The 18,126-nt window shown below is 37.9% G+C and overlaps 1 protein-coding gene across 1 annotated transcript in view; it reads right to left on the reverse strand.

Annotated features, from left to right (window-relative positions):
* The window catches only part of pitpnm3 (PITPNM family member 3), a gene marked incomplete at its 3' end in the record, with an annotated part of 59,838 nt that extends 41,987 nt beyond the window's left edge, over nucleotides 1-17,851 (reverse strand). The window contains exons 1-3 of the mRNA XM_079246174.1: nucleotides 17,741-17,851; nucleotides 1,617-1,687; nucleotides 1,272-1,492 (exon numbers count right to left, since the gene is read on the reverse strand). Of these exons, the coding sequence (XP_079102300.1) occupies nucleotides 1,272-1,492; nucleotides 1,617-1,687; nucleotides 17,741-17,843 (395 nt within the window). The 5' untranslated portion in view covers nucleotides 17,844-17,851. The remainder of the gene's footprint in view (nucleotides 1-1,271; nucleotides 1,493-1,616; nucleotides 1,688-17,740) is intronic.
* Between the last annotated feature and the right edge of the window lie 275 nt (nucleotides 17,852-18,126).

The raw sequence follows: 18,126 nt of genomic DNA on the forward strand, positions 1-18,126 counted from the left end.
TTGGAAATAACTATAAATTTAATTTATAACAGACAAATATGTAACATGACATTGGAATTGTAAGATAAGGAAACATGAAAGAGGAAAACTTTTTTAAAAAATGTGTTTGTAGAAATGAAATCTGAACAAATAAAATGAAAAACATTGTTAAAAAAAAAACATGACATAGTATAATTAAAATCCACAAAATATTTAATAAGAAATTAATAAAGAGACATTTGAGAATAATTAGTTATTCTTCTTCACAATAAGGTTTCCTTATTTTAAAAATTTATGGTCATATTATATGTTTGTCTGTTATTAATCAAATTGATATTTATTTCAAAATGTTTTAATGTATTTATTTAATTATTAATAAAATGTCTCCCTAAATGTAACTAAAAGTTGCTACATGCTTGACATGAACTCCTGACTAAAAAATGATCTAATTTCTCTACAGAATAAATAAAAATACTTGCCTTTTATGTACAAGATAAAAAGAAATTAAAATCAGCCTTATCTGTAAAGATCTGCTGTCCATTAAAAAAAATGGATACAGTGCTTTTGAATATCATTATAATTAATACTGTCACACAAAATACTGTGAAATTTCGATACATCACCCATTATTTAGAGATGGAATCTATTTGTTTCTAATAAACTGGTCATATGCCAAAATTCAACCCACCTCTAATGTGTGTGTGTTAAAATAACAGCATGCGGAGCTCATTAACACGCAATACTTAAGTAGCTGAAAGGATCAGTGGGGAAGACTGAATCTCTGAAGGTAGCTCGAATTAGCATGAGCTTATTTTGGCAGCACGAGACAGACTGAACACTGCTATATCCTGCCAAACATGTAGGAGGTGGGAACCTTGTTGCATCACTGGAAGCAGCTCTTCTCACTGTCCTCCCTTTGGTCTGCAACATTTTAACAGAGGCTAAGTAGTGTCTCGCAGCTGGCTCCAGCCACATTGTTTAAGTTTTTCTGTCATTTTAGTTGCAAAAAGCTGATGTGAAAGCTTAAAAATAATATTTTTATTAGAAAAAAAAAATATCTGTAATACACAAGAGTAGCTCATGAAGTATGATGGAACAGTATTGCATTATTCAAGTAATTTTGAAAGACATCAAATAATTTTAGGAGTCATTGTCCTGGTATTTTTAATGTTATTGTTTTGTTCATCCAGATAAAAAGCTATGTTAACTGGATTTTATCCAGTTATGACACACCTGAAATGTGAAGCATAAATGCAGTGAGAGAAGCGCTACGTTTTGGCCACAGCACTTACTTAGACACCAGGGAGAAGGCTTCAGCACATACGGCCGGACATGGCACCAGCTTGATCATCACATGCTCTGCAGCAGCCTGAAAATGCGCCCGCGTAACCTTCTCCAGCACCGAGGACAGTGTGGCCACGTCACCGGCCTTTGTGCTGGGGTCTCCGCCTGCTGTATCCAAGATGTTTCCCCCGTGCACCACGAGCAACAGCACATGGGTCTTACATTTCCGCTACAAAAGGTGAAAGGTTGAAAAAGAGAAACTTAAAAGCAGAGTCAAAAGGAAAAGAAAGACAAATAGCAGCATTTTGAGGCAACAACTGAGCAGCATCGGAGGATATTAACCAGGGTCCTACCTCTGCATCCTCCAGCCCTTCAATGCTGCTCTGAGGGGGACAGCGTGGTCCTCTCAGCTGGTACAGACCCTCTGCATTAGATGAGTAAAGTATGGAAGCAGGAGGTGGCAGAAAGAAAGGGAGAGATGTTGAAAGACAGGGTCACTGCAGGAGCTACTTCACCCAGACGCACCAACAAGGGAAACATAAATGGATTTCGATCAGTGAATATGGTCAATATCACTAATGCCTCTTCATCTCTCTTCATTCCAGCTCCAAACTGTGTGATGGCTTTATGTACCCTCAGGCAGAAATGAAATAACCATGAGATTCAGTCACTGCAGACAGTAAACAGTGGGACCATGACTGTTTCTGTGCTGCAGCATCTATAGACTTCACATGTAATTAGATTTTGGCTGCTCTGATGCAGAAAAAAAAAAGAGAAAGAGATTTTTTTCATGACATCTAAAGAGTGTGTCCCTGTGTGTTGCAACATTTCACAGGAACATGGCCAAACTCATTAGCCTCTCAGGAAGCCTTTGCATGCTGTGTCATCTTCTTCCTGAGCTCTCTCCTGTCTCCCCTTCTATTTTCTCTTTTCAAGCGTAAGACATGGCTCTGTGCTTTGTGTGCCGGCTCGTTGTTTATTTGGCCTCCTCGTCTGGGACCGACTGTCATGGGAGGCTCTCACAGACTGGGTTGCTGTCGGCTCCCTTATACTCCATTCCCACCCCACAGCCTGCCACCAACCGCTGGCTTGTCCAGAACAGAACAGCTCACACAAGGGACTCAGCACACTGCACTATTTTTGGTTACAAGATAACAGAAAATCAATGAAGGGAAATTCTCTTTTTTTTCCTCTAATACTACAGGGAGGTGAAATTTTTGCCAAAAACCGCTAAGTATTTTTGTGAGCAAACACTGCAGCAGAGGGAAAACAATCTGACAGCACACAGAAAACTCTCACGTGTCCAACACAGGTGGCTGTGCATGAAATATTACGTGATATTTGACACAAGTCACAAGGAAGTGTTGCGGTGAAATCGTCAGGAGGCTGTTTGCTTGTTTGTGCCGTTTGACTGACAGGCAGTGACATTGCTGAACAGATGACAGAGTTATTGTCACGGTCAATCTCGACTCAAAATATCTCAAGTTCAAATCCCAAAATGATTATTCCTGAATGTATTCCATGAACGTGATCGAAGCTGACATTCATGGTCCCTGGAGGGTAACTTGTGGTGATGATTCACATATTTTCTTGTTTAAATCATTTAAACCGTTGTGAATATTACAGCAGGTATTAAGGATACTTCTTGTTAAAAGGGATTAAAAGAATCTAAACTCACATTGTAACATTAAGCAGAATACACTGTAGAAGTAATTCATGTTTTTTTTCTATCTATATAGAAATCTTTTTTAGATTAAGTAGGGAACATCAAAGGAAATATCTTGAAGCCTATTATAATCCTATAATAGCTGCAAGGTGAGATGGGAGATAGGGACTAAAGTCTGTGAGTCCATTCGCTTCATTTTTATTTTTAGTGACTTGACTGGGATTTATGATTTGAGACTTGTGAACAATCTCTCTATTTCAACCCAGATGCAATACGCAAACAAAAACATGTCCGTAAGTGGTGCGCATTGTGGTGTTCTAGGCTCTGTGTCGTGCATTAAAATGGTGTAATGCACAGCTCCTCGTTATTTAATCCTCACTTAAATTACATATTTTCCCCTAAATGCCACTAATTAACTTTAAATAAGGGTTTTTAAACATTTCTTGCTACTTAAATAATAAAAACATGATAGCACGTGCACAGCCTTTCGAATGGAAATGCTGTTTTAATACGTTAGACATTCAGACTTTAAAAACATAAATGTAAAAAAGTGAAAAGATGCTGAACACATGAAACAAAACTACACTAACCAAAAAATGCATAATGGACTTGAAGAAATGCCTGAAAAAACTTGCACTTAATATATTCATTTGTTTGTGTTAATGGGCTCTCATCCTTAATTTTACACATGGACAGCATTCAAAACACCCATTAACACCATGTAACACATAATCTTCACGTTACATGGTTCGCTAAAGATGCATGCATGTATGAACGACACTGACTGCCCATAATAACAAGCAGTATACAGGTAAATTTGTCTTATTCTGTAGGATTTTAAAACTCCCAAAGCAGGAAAATCCTCTGGTCAACATTTTTAAACTTTATAACATTTTGAATGACTATCCTAATTTAGTTTTTTACCTTTTGATCACAATTCAGCCATTTCAAGAATTTTCTAAATTTGTTACTTCAGATTGTAGCCCACCTCAAAAGCCTTGTACAGCACACACAAAGCATGATGGATGCAGCTCTTTGTCCACTATTCATCTCACCCTGATCATCCCATCATTGTGGAACAAAGTAAATCTTGACCCATCAGACCCCATTACCATTTAATTGCCCTACAGTCCAGTCTGTATTCTCTCCATCAGATTTAACCCCCTCACTTTCTCATTTTTGGAAACTTATCTCATTGATATTTTTAAGGCTTCACATCAGTTTGAGGTTTAGTCGAATTGTGGTTCTGAAAATGATCTTAATTTCAGAATGAAACCTTACAATGAGTTCGCCACTATCTTTTCAGGCTTTAAAAATATTTTGGAGAGTTTTCTAAGAAACGTGGGGGTGGAAATACTCCACTGGTTTGTTTGGTTGCTTGATACAGACCAATAATAATGACCGTATTACCCACACTCCCGTCAACGTGGTTGTTTAAGTTTTAAGAAGTTAGTCACTGCACCATTTAAGGTAAATAGCTTTTTCCAAATCTAAACATTTCCTTTCACTGCATCACTTTACTAAAATACACCAAGGTAGTGACGTTTTCTTTTTTTTTTTTTTTTGGAGCAGGCAAAATAAATTAGAACAAGATATTCAACAATAACCTCAAGCAATCAGAGTCAAAACCAAAAGCGCTACATCTTTATCAAAGCACTGTACCAGCAAATAAAGTGACTGGCAATCTGAAGTAAACAGCTACATTCAGCAGATTGCAGGAGAGGCAGAAGAAACAGCAGAGCCTCACTCACCTTATCATTTGTGAAAGTAGCACACATGCTGAGCTGCTCCTGAATTCAATGTCAAGAGAGACATTTGTCTGATACTGGAGCAAACTGAAAAAAAATTAGATTTTTGTTGGCACAGCTCATCGGTATAAACTGCCTTCCTGTGGTTCGAGTCAAACAGCGCTTTTTTTTCCCTCTGCAGCAGGTCGTGCTAAAAATCCATCTATTCTGGTTTCATTCATTGTCTTCCTTTTCTTAAGAGTTTTAGTGGTATTTAGCAGATCTCTCATCGCAATCTTTTTCTCCTAACAAAATGATGTGGCCTCATAAGCACCCCGACAGAAAGCTGCCACAGTTCAGGGGCACCATGGCCATTTCCAGTGTCTTAAAGCCCAGTCAGGCGAGCACGTCGGTGCTTCTGTTGCCACATAGGACTCTTAGGTATTTCATGACTCATCTACGAGAGTGAAGAAAAGAAAATTGACCCCAGTGAGAGGGTTCTGAAGATAAAGAGGCTTTACAGAAAAGTCTAGTAGACCTAAATGAGGAAGGATGAAATATTGATCCTTATTGTGCATCTTTCTGTCAGAAATGTCACTGTCTCATAAAAAAATTACACTTTTGTCTCTCACATGAACTGTTTGGGTATTCTGTTCGTTGCTCAGTGAATCGTCTTCGTCCGAGGTCTCAAGCACTTCTGCCACACTTACACATCTATCACCTTCAGCTGAACAGATGGGGAGAAAGACAAGAGCAGCAGGATGAGAGCAACAGGCAAAAGACTGCATTTTTCAAAAGGAAGACTAGATTAATATCTTCGCATAGATGGCAACATGGCAAAATGCCCTCCAAGTTTCCTGGCTGCTGAAGTGTGAATCAACTCATTACAGAGCTGCAATATCATGGTGAATTATCTGTGCTGCTGGCAGGATGTGCACAGGAAACAGCAGCATTGTCTTCCTGAAAATGCTTTCTACCCCCAAATCTTTTGCTTTATTAAGCAGGACAAGCTAAATTTGTCTTTTAAAATACTGAATATATTGCTGTCAAACGGCTAGTGTACATCACATGTGTGCCTAGGGGTCGAGACAAATTGATGTTGGCAAAAAAAATTACATTTAAAAGGATAAATATGCTTAATTTGGATAAATAAAGAATAACACTCTGATCTGGTTGGTGGTGACATGTTTTCTGCTTGATGGGGCAGAAGTAGGATGGACTGTCCTACTTAAAAATGGAAGTTTTTTCTACTGGTCTAAGAAAATGGTATGGTTAGCCTACAGGCTTAAACTGAGCTAACCAGTCACTTTTAGTGCTGATGAACAATATGTCACTTTGTCAAGACTACTTCTGGCACGTTTTTTTTTTTTTTTAACCATTCAGGATCTCTTACATTTAGGCGATCTGCCTCAGTCTTACATGAGCAAGTAAAAACTGAATTTTAGCTCCCGTGGAACATAGTTGCTTGTTTTAAGCAGGTTAAATAAAAGAAGAAAAAACTTAGTAAACTAGTGGTTATGGATTTCTTTTAAACGCTGACATCTTTATTCTTGTATGCAGCTCTTAACTTTCTGACACGCTCTCAATCATCACATCACTTCTCTGCGGGAATTTTTTTTAAAGTCACCAGAGGGTGCATTTTTAAAGTAGATTTAAGACCTTGTTATCAGTCAAAAATGTTCTTACTTAAATTTTTGGAGACATTTGCTTCCATGAGGCTTCCTATCCAACAACCTGATAAGCCATTTGGGCACGCTGCTTCGTCTTCAGATGATGCATCAGTGAATGAAATGTCAGGCGGGTGCATGGCTAAAGACTCATGGGAAATGTTGTGTTTAACATGGTATAAATGTAGCAAAGGAGTGTTTAAGCCAGAACTATTATCTTCTCTAGCCCTTAAAAAGTCTTTTTTGTACCTACTGCTTCAGAACAGTTAAAGAAATAAATTCGTAGCTATTAAACAAAAAAACAGCTCCTAAATCCAAGACAATATGAATCAGTTAAATTAAATCACCAAAGATTTTTTACTGTGGCATTAAATTTGGTTCTAAGTTATTCTCCTACCCAACCTCAGAATTTGTTGGGCTCTTTGGGAGAAAATTATTGCATGTACTCAAAAAATATAGATGTTAAAAAAAAGGAAAAAGAAAAAAACTCATAAAGGTTTACATCAGTCATTTTGCTTGTATATAAGGCTTTTAGCTACACATTGGCCTTCTTTATGTTTTCCCCTCTGTCTGTAAAGCGTCTTGAGATGGCATTGCCGTGATTTGACGCTATATAAATAAAGTTGAATTGAATTGAATTGAATTAATAACACAAGACGTTGAACTAAAGTAGAAATTAAAGACCAAAAGACCAATTTTATCATGCATAATAAAAAATTACAATGAATAATTTCCAATTCAGTTTCCTCTAATAGACTTTTCATACTATACTTGATAAGACGCTGGCATGATCGTTATGCAGTAGTAGAAATAAGTGCTGCGTTAGTTCACTTTAACTCCATCATTTGTATTGAGTAGCAACAGGTTAGGATATTCATTTGGAGGAATTCTGTCTCGTGACTGGATTAAACAGCCTCTTCTGACCCCTGGCACAGTGTAGGCATGCTTAACACATTCAGCCATCTGTTCACCACTGCCGACATTAGGGCCCAAGTTGCCCTGTGGTAAAAAAAAGACCCTAGGAGACGTCACTAGCTCGACTGCATGGCAAACCCACTGACCAGACACACAGCTGGATACGGACTCTCACTTCAAGAGTATATGGTATACAAAGCGACTGGGTATATTGCAACACATTCACAGTCTGTCTCTAAGAATCCCAGTTTTTTGGGTTTTTTTTAACTTGTCCTCTCCAGCAATAAAGCAAGCAGAATTGAATTATTTAAGTTTTTATTTTATTTTATTTGTTTGTTTATTTTGAATAAATGCTTGTTTTACTGAGTTCAGCACTGCTGGACCAGACCGGAGAAGAAGACAGAACAACGACAGAATGAGAACTGAAAGGAAAATGGAAATAAACAGAAAACAAAGAATAGAGAGAAAGACACCTCAAAGAAAACACTGCAATCCAATCACAGATTCCAGACCATCTGCTTCACCAGTACACAGACATAAATGGCATCTCTTGGTCCCCCTGCAGGAAGACAAAGCCAGCAACTGTAAGCAGCATCAGAGATGAACAAAATAAAAAACAACAACAAAACTATAAGGTGTATTTGAATTGAAAACCAGAAACACACCCAAGAATCCCAGCTCTATATGCACCTCTGTATGCCATAGCTGCTGTCCTGAAACAACCAAGTTCTGCATTCTAGGCTGTCTTGATGTTTTATTAACACCAGTCTGGTCCCAAAACCACTGGATCAAACTTTTATAAAACATAGAAACTGCAGCAATTCAGAACAAACTATTGACAGATTTACTATGACATGTAAGAAATGAATAAACCAGTAAATCAGATAACCCAAGGGTGCAAGAGTATTTCAGAAACTGGGATTTTAACACGCAACCATCTCTAGGCCTCAAAGAGAATGGTCTGAAAAAGAGAAAATATCCAGTGAGCAACAATTTGACTGAAAATGCTTTGCTGGTATCAGATGTCAGAGGGGAATGGGCAGACTGGTTGAGATGATAGAAAGGCAACTGTTACTTAAATAATAACCACTCAATACAACTAACATATGCAGAGACCCAATAGAAACTGTGGTGCAAAGGGTGCTACACAGAACAGCAAACTGAGTGTCTTAGCAATAAATGTTTGGGAGATTAAATGCTAAATTTTTAGAATTGTTTATTGATTTTTTTTTTGTTTGTTTGTTTGTTTCTGTTCTGTTTTCCAATCAGTGTGGATCATAGTGATTATAGATCTAGCCCACTTAAGACACCTGTTGTGACCACCACCTTTTAAATGATTACTTTGATTTCTTTTCTTTTCTTCGGATTATTTTTGGAGCTTGTCAAACGGTGTTAATTTCAGCATATTTTCTAAGCATGCCAAACAAAAGAAAAGGTCTGCAGCAACTGTGTGATGCTCTCATGCTAATATGGAACAAAACCTCTGAGGAATCTTTCCAACATCTTCTTAAATCTACTTTAAATAGCATAAAACAACTTTCCAATCTTAAAATGTTGGGTTTTGGGCTTGTTTTGATGGCACACTGACATTTATAATGTACAATCTTGGAGCCACTATTGTCTTGCAGCATCCCAGGGATTAGAAATAGCAGGTTAAAGCTGCAGCATCGCTTCAAAGCAGCATTTTGCTTTGTGGCACTACGTCACAACCCAGCACCTGAGTATCAACAGTGAGTCTGTAGCAGAGCTTTAGATCAGTTCTGAAAGGAAAAGAGGAATCACAACCCAGTACTAGTGGGATGGAAATAAAGTAGCTGTGAGTTTATATGAAGCCTAGAAGTACAGTGCTTTGTTAAGGTTTATTTATTTCCATCTCATTATTCACACAGTCCTCCTCCTCCATCTTCTCCCCCTCCCCACCTTCGTGGATCTCCAGGCAGGAACAGCATTGTTTGGGTGCGATTATCTGTCCTCAGTGTGCAGTCACACAGTATTCCGTGTTTCATATCCTGCCAGATAAGCATGCACGTATGCACACAAATCAAGTCTTTCATGCACATGTAAACCCACAGATAAACTATTTTCCTAGGCAGAACAAACACAGAACACAAATGTAGATACAAAGGAGTCGGTATCAACAAAGGTACAATCACAGCCAAGGGATATAAAAACTAAAGATGAGCTCACTGGTGTCTTTAAGGTCAGCCCATTTTGTTTTTCATTATAACAACCCACTGCCTTTATTTTTTTTTTCCTGTTTTTCTTTTTAATTATGAAGATAAAATTGCTTTTGTCCCTGCAGCTTTTAAGCATATTTAGCAGCCGTGTTTTCAAGAGAAAGACAAAAATATGAATTTAACAAGAATTCAAAAAGCAAGAGACTGCTTATGCAAGCATCATGTGTTAAAAATGGCTCGACTTTGGGGAAGCAGGGGTAGAATATAGATGAGTATCACACCATAAATTCCTGTTTTCTATCTCTGTGTGTGTCTCTGAAAAGAGCTACAGGGTGCATAAAGAAAAGAGAGCTGCGATGCTCCACGGAAAATGAAAAATCATTCACCCATCCGCTATATTTCTCTCCGGGTCAATTACTGTCTTATATATTCTTAACGTGTATTATCTTCTGAGAAAAAAAAGGAGTGGGGAGTGTCTGCTTTGGGTTGTTTGGAAGGACTTATTACTTAGTCATTTTTACCAAACTGTCTCTCTGATGTAGCGGTTTCAGCTAATGGTATGCCAGCTTGGCTGCTCGCATCGAGGACACAGCCAAGCTGGAATCAACGGTTTTCGTTAAACAGAGAGTTTCATTTTCCAAGGAGATCCCCCATGCAATGAGGTTGTTTCAAGTTGTGCTATATCATTCAACAAAAGAGAGACTAAAGTTAAAAAAGGTGTCGGTCAACAGGACACAGCTTGAAAATACAGAGATAACTGTGTTTCCTAAAAGAGCAGATGGTGAGCTTAAAATACAGCGGAGCAGCAGCGGAAGTTTGATCACAGAATGTCAGAGTGAAGAGATAGAGAAGAAAGCAACAAAGGAAAATAAGACACAGGTGTGTTAAAGCATACCTCTGTGTTTCCAGGGTTTTCATTACTGAAAGTCACCTCTATTGGGAAGGACAGGTTTTGGAGCTGCCAATGGCTGGAAGAGTAATGAATGTAGGAAAACAAAGGAAGTTTCATGCATGAAAATGAAAAGGAAAAGGCCAAAGTAAGTGGCCAAAAAAAGCTGAGGAGAAATACACTGTGCAATGCCTTCTACAGCATGTCCCAAAGACTCTTAATGAGATTAAGGTCTGGATCCATGTATGAAAATGATGTCTCACGCTCCCTGAACCACTTTTTCACAATTTGAGTCTGACTAATCCTGACATTGTCATCTTAGAATATGCCTATGCCATTAGGGGAGAAAAAAATCCATTGATGGAATAACCTGTTCATTCAGTATATTCAGGAAGTCAGCTGACCTCATCTTTGGACATAAAATGTTACTGAACCAAGCTCTGCAGCACGCCAGATCATAGACCATCCCCACATGCTTCTACAGACCTCATGGATGCATCCCTTTGTCTGCCTGTCTTCCCACCCTGATGCTCCCATCACTCTGGAAAAGGTTAAATCTGGACTCATCAGACCATATTACCTTCCGTTGCTCCAGAGTCCAATCTGCATGCTCCCTAGCAAATTAAAACCCTTTCTCCAGTTAGTTTCACTGATTAGTAGTGTTCTTATGGCTGCACAGCTGTCCAGTTTCCTTCGGATTGTGCAAGAGGAAACCCCTTTACTTTCACTATTATTATTTGCTGTTCTGTTGTTTTTCTTTCATTGGACTTCATCAAATGTTTAAAAGTTTTTAATCTGGTGATTTTTTTCTGATCACATTTCTTCCTTGAAGATGATGGTTCGCCATTATTCTTCCAGTTTGTAATAATGCGGCGGACAGTTCTCTGCTGGATGCATGGCAGTGATTTGACCTTTCTAAAACAGATTAACATCTTTTCCACGACCATGGGATGTGTCTTTCAACATGATAGTTTAGGAAATGAGAAACTCCTCATTGCTTTAAACAACTGCTTGCCAGCTGAAAGATAATCACCCATGCAGTAATTACCCAGGCTCATATTTATTTTCTTTCTTAAATACAGGTGGTGATCTTTTTGGCCAGCCAGTGTAAAAGACTGGCGATGGCCGGCCCCGCCGGGCACTGGCCGCCCAGGGCAGACAGACCCCAGGGCCCAAAGAGCCCAAAGGCAACCCACCATGCCAACGGAGGGCCAGAATCCTTAGATCGCCACTGAGCAGCAGCCAGGCTGCACCCCATTCACATTCTCCAGGCTCAAGTGTGTGCTCAGGTGTGTTGCTTCATGGACAGATCCAATATCTGCAGGATACTGGACCTTGCAGACTGAATTTGTAGAGCCCTACTTTAAAGAGTTAAAACTGTTCAGAGGCATTTGCTGTAACTTTTAAGCCTCACAGTTAAACAATTTAAGGGTTAAAATGCAACAAAATGCTTATTTTTGTAGATTCTAGTACACACACTTGCAAATATATACATCCCTGTTGTTTTAAAATTTTTGTTCTTACTAGGCCAGTGGTACAGGATAAATATTCCTGTGAGTGCGGGGTGAAAAAATTATTGCAGAGCCTCAACAGGCATACTGTATGCACATTTGTATGCGGCACCATGCTGATTAGTGTTTCTATATTCAGCAAGTTTGACTCCAATGCAGCAAAGAGAAGAAGAGAGCAACATTGTAATTACAAATACTACATGCTCCAAATAAAATTCTCAGCAGCCGCTGGGAGCTTCAAATTCTGAACCAGCAGTCCTGGGTTTCTTTTTGTAATGAAATCTGTATGAATTTGGTCTCATACTATCGGTCCATTTTCATTTCAATCACACTACATCAGTGAATCTGTGAAGTGCATAAACACTCGTAATACCACATAAATATTTCTTTCTAGAGACATTATGAAACTACTCTGCAATTACTCATTTCTTAAGACCCTAAGAGACAGAAGAAACAAATAATCTGTACTGCCGTTTCTCTCTCAATAAAAAAAATTGACTACGATGTTTTTATACAGTGCTCTCAGATGAGTTTGGTTTGCACATAGTAGAAAGATATTCAGAGTATCATAACACAAAACCTAAAAGACAGTGCACTGATGTCAGATATAGGGCTCTACAGATTTACTTCATGTCATTTTACATCCCTGGTAATCTATTACACATTTTGTTTTTTCAATGGAGAGTCAGTAAACTTAAAACCTAACTCACTAAATAAAACACATATTCTGTTAGAGAAAAGGGGAGCAAAGAAGGATTTTCTTTGTGACCCTTGATATGCACGAGCCCATAAGCTCATAGATCTTCTGTAACTGACAGCAGTGGCAGCTATAAGCTATCAGCTATACAATCCTTCGTTCCCATCTAATATTTCAGCATCTTTAGTCACTAGTGAGCAGCAAAGGGGCCAAAAATATTTCTGAAGTTTAAATGAACAGCTGACCAATAAACAAACCGACAACCTTATGATGCTGAACTCCAAAAATCCTCATTTCGTTCTGAGAAATAATTCATTTACTGATGCAACTTGGTAATAAAGATTTTTTAAACAGAGAAAATGGTTAAATACATGGTTGTTGCTGAGGTCATCACACCAGCATGATAGTTTGGCAAATTTAAAGTCAAATAAAGCAAAGTTTTCACATTTGTAAAATCAAAATATGCAGTAAAATTCCTGGCTACAAATGTCATGGACATGTGTGTGTTGTTAACCTAAACCGAGAGACATATTCTCAAAATATCAGGATAACTCTGTAGCTTACTATCACAGTGTTACAGTATTACCAAAAATTACCATGTTTTCATTGCTGTCAAGAAGTCGTCAAAATTGAGGCTCCGTACTAAACACGCAAGAACCTTTCCTATGTAATGTTGCTTTTACGTTGTGTTGATTTTTCCTCTCCACTTTCTATAATTACCTTGAAGCACAGGCAGATGCAAGTGGCTTTCTTGTGCTATGTTTATTTGAAGACTTTTCCCATATTTTACAGTGAAAACTGAACAAGACCAAGTCGTTTTAATATGAAATAACACACACTGAACTGAAACAAACAAATACCTCATTGGCTGGAGACTCCGTTCAAGGGGAAATTTCAGTCCTCAGAAAACATTCAAATCCAAATCCTTTGCACCCTGCAACATTTCTTCTAAACCATTACTTGCATGCCCATCACTTACTCGAAACTTGAAGAGCAGACCAAAAGGTTTTAACTTGGGGGTGTCAAAGTGAAAAGCACAAATACGTTACCACTCTTCAGCTTTATGATGAAGGAAGTTCAAATTCTTAATTATTTTCAAAATAAGTACACAAACGTACAATTTTGGAAATAAAATAAGTCTTTCAAACAACATGATTGTCATAGTTAAACTTTCTCTCACTGCTTTGTGGCTGCTTTAAATCACCAAATGAGATGGCAGTGATTAATAAAACATCACGGTTTGCATCAAAAGTGACTTTGTGATAATGCTTTACATTAACATTTTCTTTTATTTCTGGAATAATGGCTGCCAAGTTCTAATCCATCATTAAAGGTTTAATCAACATCAGCAAAAACATGCATTCAATATTTCACATGTTCAGCTATATCTAGACTAGAGGGAAGTATTTAAGGATTAACAAGTAATATGGAAAGACTTTCCATAAAAACCCACAAAACTTTCAAATAGAACCAGTCATAATGTTTTGTTTAGAAAAGGAAAAATGAAACAGGAATTTTATCTGTTCTGACAGCCACCAATATGCTCATATTATTCTGGAGCAATGTAATAATAAAAAGACTGCTGCTGCGGTGAAGCACTTCACACATCATTACTGACTTTGTGAGTGGTCTCTTAATGGGATGCTCAGGGGTGTACGGTATTTGTAATGTAGCCTTCGTGTTACTGCAGGAGCAGCTTCTTAAATCTCAGCAGGACTATATACAGGAGACGGCCAAGTAAACAGAACAGAAAACAAGAGATATGCTCTCAGCTCAGAACTGACCGACTATTTGGGGATTTATTTTAACAATGTGAAGCTTCCTTTTGCTCCTTGTTATTTTACCTGATCATGATGGGGCTTTTGGTTTGTTTGTTTTTCCCCATGCAAAAACTAAAATGGATAACACAAGAAAAGGGTCTGGAAAATTCTAAAACCAGAAATGGAGAGGAAAGACATATATCAACCTGTGAACTTTATAAACACACAGGGAACTTTTTTCTTTTGTATAATAAATACCGTGTTATCAAATCTCTAAGCGGTATGTAATGCAGTTATTGTGGTTACATAAGCACACCAGAGTTTGATGTATGAAAGTAATTAGATAACTTTCTCACTGGGGCAATTTGTTTGGAGAATCACTCGATTTACTGCCTGTGTTGAAGCGTGATACAAAAACCTGCTGAAATTTCATATTTTTCCATCAATCTGTTTGTTTCACTTACTGTCCTGCAAAGCTACTGTGCTTTGTTTTCCATTTTTCTTTTACACCTTTATTTACACTTTCCAAATCAAGCAATTTACCCAATTTTGTAAACAACCTTTGTTGTAGAGCTTTTCAGACATGTGCTGCATGTCCAATCAATTTCTATCAATCACTCTGTGGTTGATGTTTATTGAGTTTTATTTGGCCTTCCTGTGAAAGTGGCAGAAAAAAGTTACATGACATACGTTCATGTTTAAAGCATTCCTGTTATATATGTAAGGGATAATGCCCTCCGAGGTGTCCATTATCAGAAATGAATGGACTTTGCGGAGGCAACGGTTGCTGATATGTAGATATCATTAACCGAATCCTTTACATCACCTGAATGCAATTTTTGGTGTTGTTGCTGCTTGTCGAGAAGCTGCAAAAAATCTGTTGTGTCAAACTTAGGAGAAAATTACAATTAACAGGAGCTTCAGGTGCAGCTTAAATACTTTCAGGCTGTTTTATCTTTCTTTCTTTCTTTCTTTATTTATATATACATTTCTGGCCTACTTAGTTGTTACTTATGCCATACTGAATGCTGAACATGTTAGTAGTTCCAACTTAGTTGGACTGATTTCATAGAATTTTGGAGCAGAAATAGAAATCAGTTTATGCTTGAAATAGGCTTTATAGCACTTCAATGAGAGTCTTGCAGCACAGGGGAAATGACATGTGCCAAGATATTTGCTGGGGTGAGAAGATCAGCAGTTGCTAAGCTAACCTTAAGGACACTGGAGTGTTACAGTGTAAGGAGAGGCAGACATTAAACAAAGAAAAGAAAGAAAATGGGCTCAAATTTATCAGCAGGTTAAGTCACTTCTGTAACTCGTACATAGGAGCAAAATCATTTTTGAAATTATCTATCTGCTTTTTATTGTACTGTATTGGCAGGTTTTATATTATGAATACAAACATCAAGTTGACAAGGGGCACAATTTTAAAGGTTTTCTAGTTTCCAAACCACATTAACTGGTCCCAATTAAAATGCTTCATTCAAATTAACATTTTGTCAAACTACTATTTCAACACCATCATTCCTCATTTGATTTTTTTTCCCAGTCATTTCACTTGTGTAAGAAAATAACCAGCACACGGAGCAAAACGTCTTGGTCCAGATTTCTGTCATCTAAACACTTCCTGGCTTCTTGGCTGCTTCCTCTGCAGGCTCAGTCATCAAACAACAAAATCCCAGATTATATATTTTTTAAAGGTTTACATAGGAGTAGGAAGAAAGCATTAAAACCTCTCCGCTTGAATAGTGTGAATTATTCCAACTAGTGCTTTAGATGCACATAATAAAACTAAGAAGCAGCATGTTTCAAGCTGTTTGCTTAACCTCAGGCATCACTCAGTGCTAAGAAGAAGCCCAGAGTTGGAAACACACAGCATATGTCTGTGATAATATCTCGACTACCCTCATGTTTTTTTCTTACTCACAATGCGATTTATTCATGCATGCTCAATCCAAGGATCAATAACAAAATGCTCACCACATGCAAGCAAGAATAATGTGATCCATTTCACTTTAATGCTGTGGACTGTGTAGGTGGAAGAAGCTAGGGTCCAGCGACCTTTTCACATTAACTTGGTCTCAAAGATCTCAGTGTAACGTAAAACGCTGACTCATAACAATTAAAAACACCCACTTCTGCAAGCCAGTGCAGCTTTTAGCCTCTTTACCTCACAGTTTTGTTTCTCAACCCACACATTTGCCATATGGTTGATAATCATAGCAGAGAGATCATAAATAAACAAACCTCTGTCAACTAATTCTCGGTGATTTGATGATGCTGCCTCCCCATTTTTACTCGCTAAATCAGTGGCTTTTAGCAAAAGCACTTTGCTTGTTGTTGACTGGGAATGCCATTAATCATGTGTTATCCAAATTGCAATTCTGCTTTCGTAAAAGTAACATTAAAAGACAATAAGAGCAAATAAACTTATTTTGATCAGAAAACTTGACTGCAAACAACAGACTGCTGAGCTGGTAAACCTCATTTTGAGTGCACGAGGAGGTAACTTTGCTGCTCAGCTGATCCTGGGAAACGCACCTAAAATATTGAGATCCAATGGTATTATCTGTAACCATCAGGTATTGTGAGTGAAATACACTTCAATGTATTTCAGTGATACTTAGCTGAGGGAGAAAGGAGATTGATCTGTCTAGTTAAGTGATTTATGGATTAAACTAAGCAAACTATAACCAGCCTTTGTCACATCTCCCATTCCTCCTTGTTGACCTACAAACCGTTTCCTTCAAACAAGCTCAGATAAACTGAGAGCTTGGGGGCCAAACAAATAAAGCAAATAAGAACCTCAAGAAAGTCAAACAACTTATAGTTTTGGTTCTAGATTTGTTTTTTGTTTTGTTATTTTGTTCGTTTGGTTTTCTTTTGGAAGTGGACAAGACGACCGGTGGAAAAAAATCCACTGATAATAATATTGCTGTTTATGCAAGGCCATGTTATTCTTTTTATGAGAATGAAAGCACCCCTGCTGTGTTATGCCACAAAAAAAGGTTTCTTCATATTTTTTTTCTTTTTGGTTTGTTTTTTAAAAAAAAGTATTCCTTTTGTGACTCCAGGAAAAATAAATCTCTCAGTTTTTGTGCCTTTCAAGTTAAATTTGCCAGAAAAAAAATGCAATTGCACAGGCTTTAACGTGGTTTGTCTGCAAGGCTTCGGGTCTGAATGCAGCTTAAATTTAGGAAATATTTCTTTGCTCCCATTATAGCATTGTAAGGTGAAATCATACTATATTTTACCATTTCCCTCTTTACTTGTATAGTCAAAAATGACTTAAAGTAGCTTAAAATAGAAGCTACACTCCATTTACGATCCCACTGTTATCGCCATCATTCAGTGGATAACAGTCACCATTATTCCAGGCAATTGAAACCTTCACTATGGATGTGTGAGCAAGGAAAATGCACATTTTATTGTGGGTATGTGTGTGAGTCTGAACATGAATGTGTGTACCATGTGAATGGTCCTCCATTTGGCCCAGAGTTTCGATCTGCTCCACCAGGTCATTCGAGTTCCACTGACTCATGCCCAGCAGAATGGCGCTCTTCCCTTCCATAACATCTGCTGAGACATACACACACAAGCAGGAATAAGTTAGAAGGCACAAAAAAGACGGATATCAGCACCATCTATCTATCTATCTATGCAGTTTTTATGTTCAATCTAATCAAAGCAAAAAGAAAATAAAAGTCATTTTTATTTGGTCAGATTTTACTTTTTCTTGATTGTGTTGTCTCTGATCTGCGCCGGTTGGGTGTGGTTTTTTCTTAAATTTGGCCTACCAAACTGTACATGCTGTCTTTTTTCCAAGTGCATACACAGCTCAACATGCAGCAAGT

Source organism: Telmatherina bonti (assembly GCF_933228915.1).
Source record: "Telmatherina bonti genome assembly, chromosome: 9".
Classification (NCBI taxonomy): Eukaryota; Metazoa; Chordata; class Actinopteri; order Atheriniformes; family Telmatherinidae; genus Telmatherina; species Telmatherina bonti.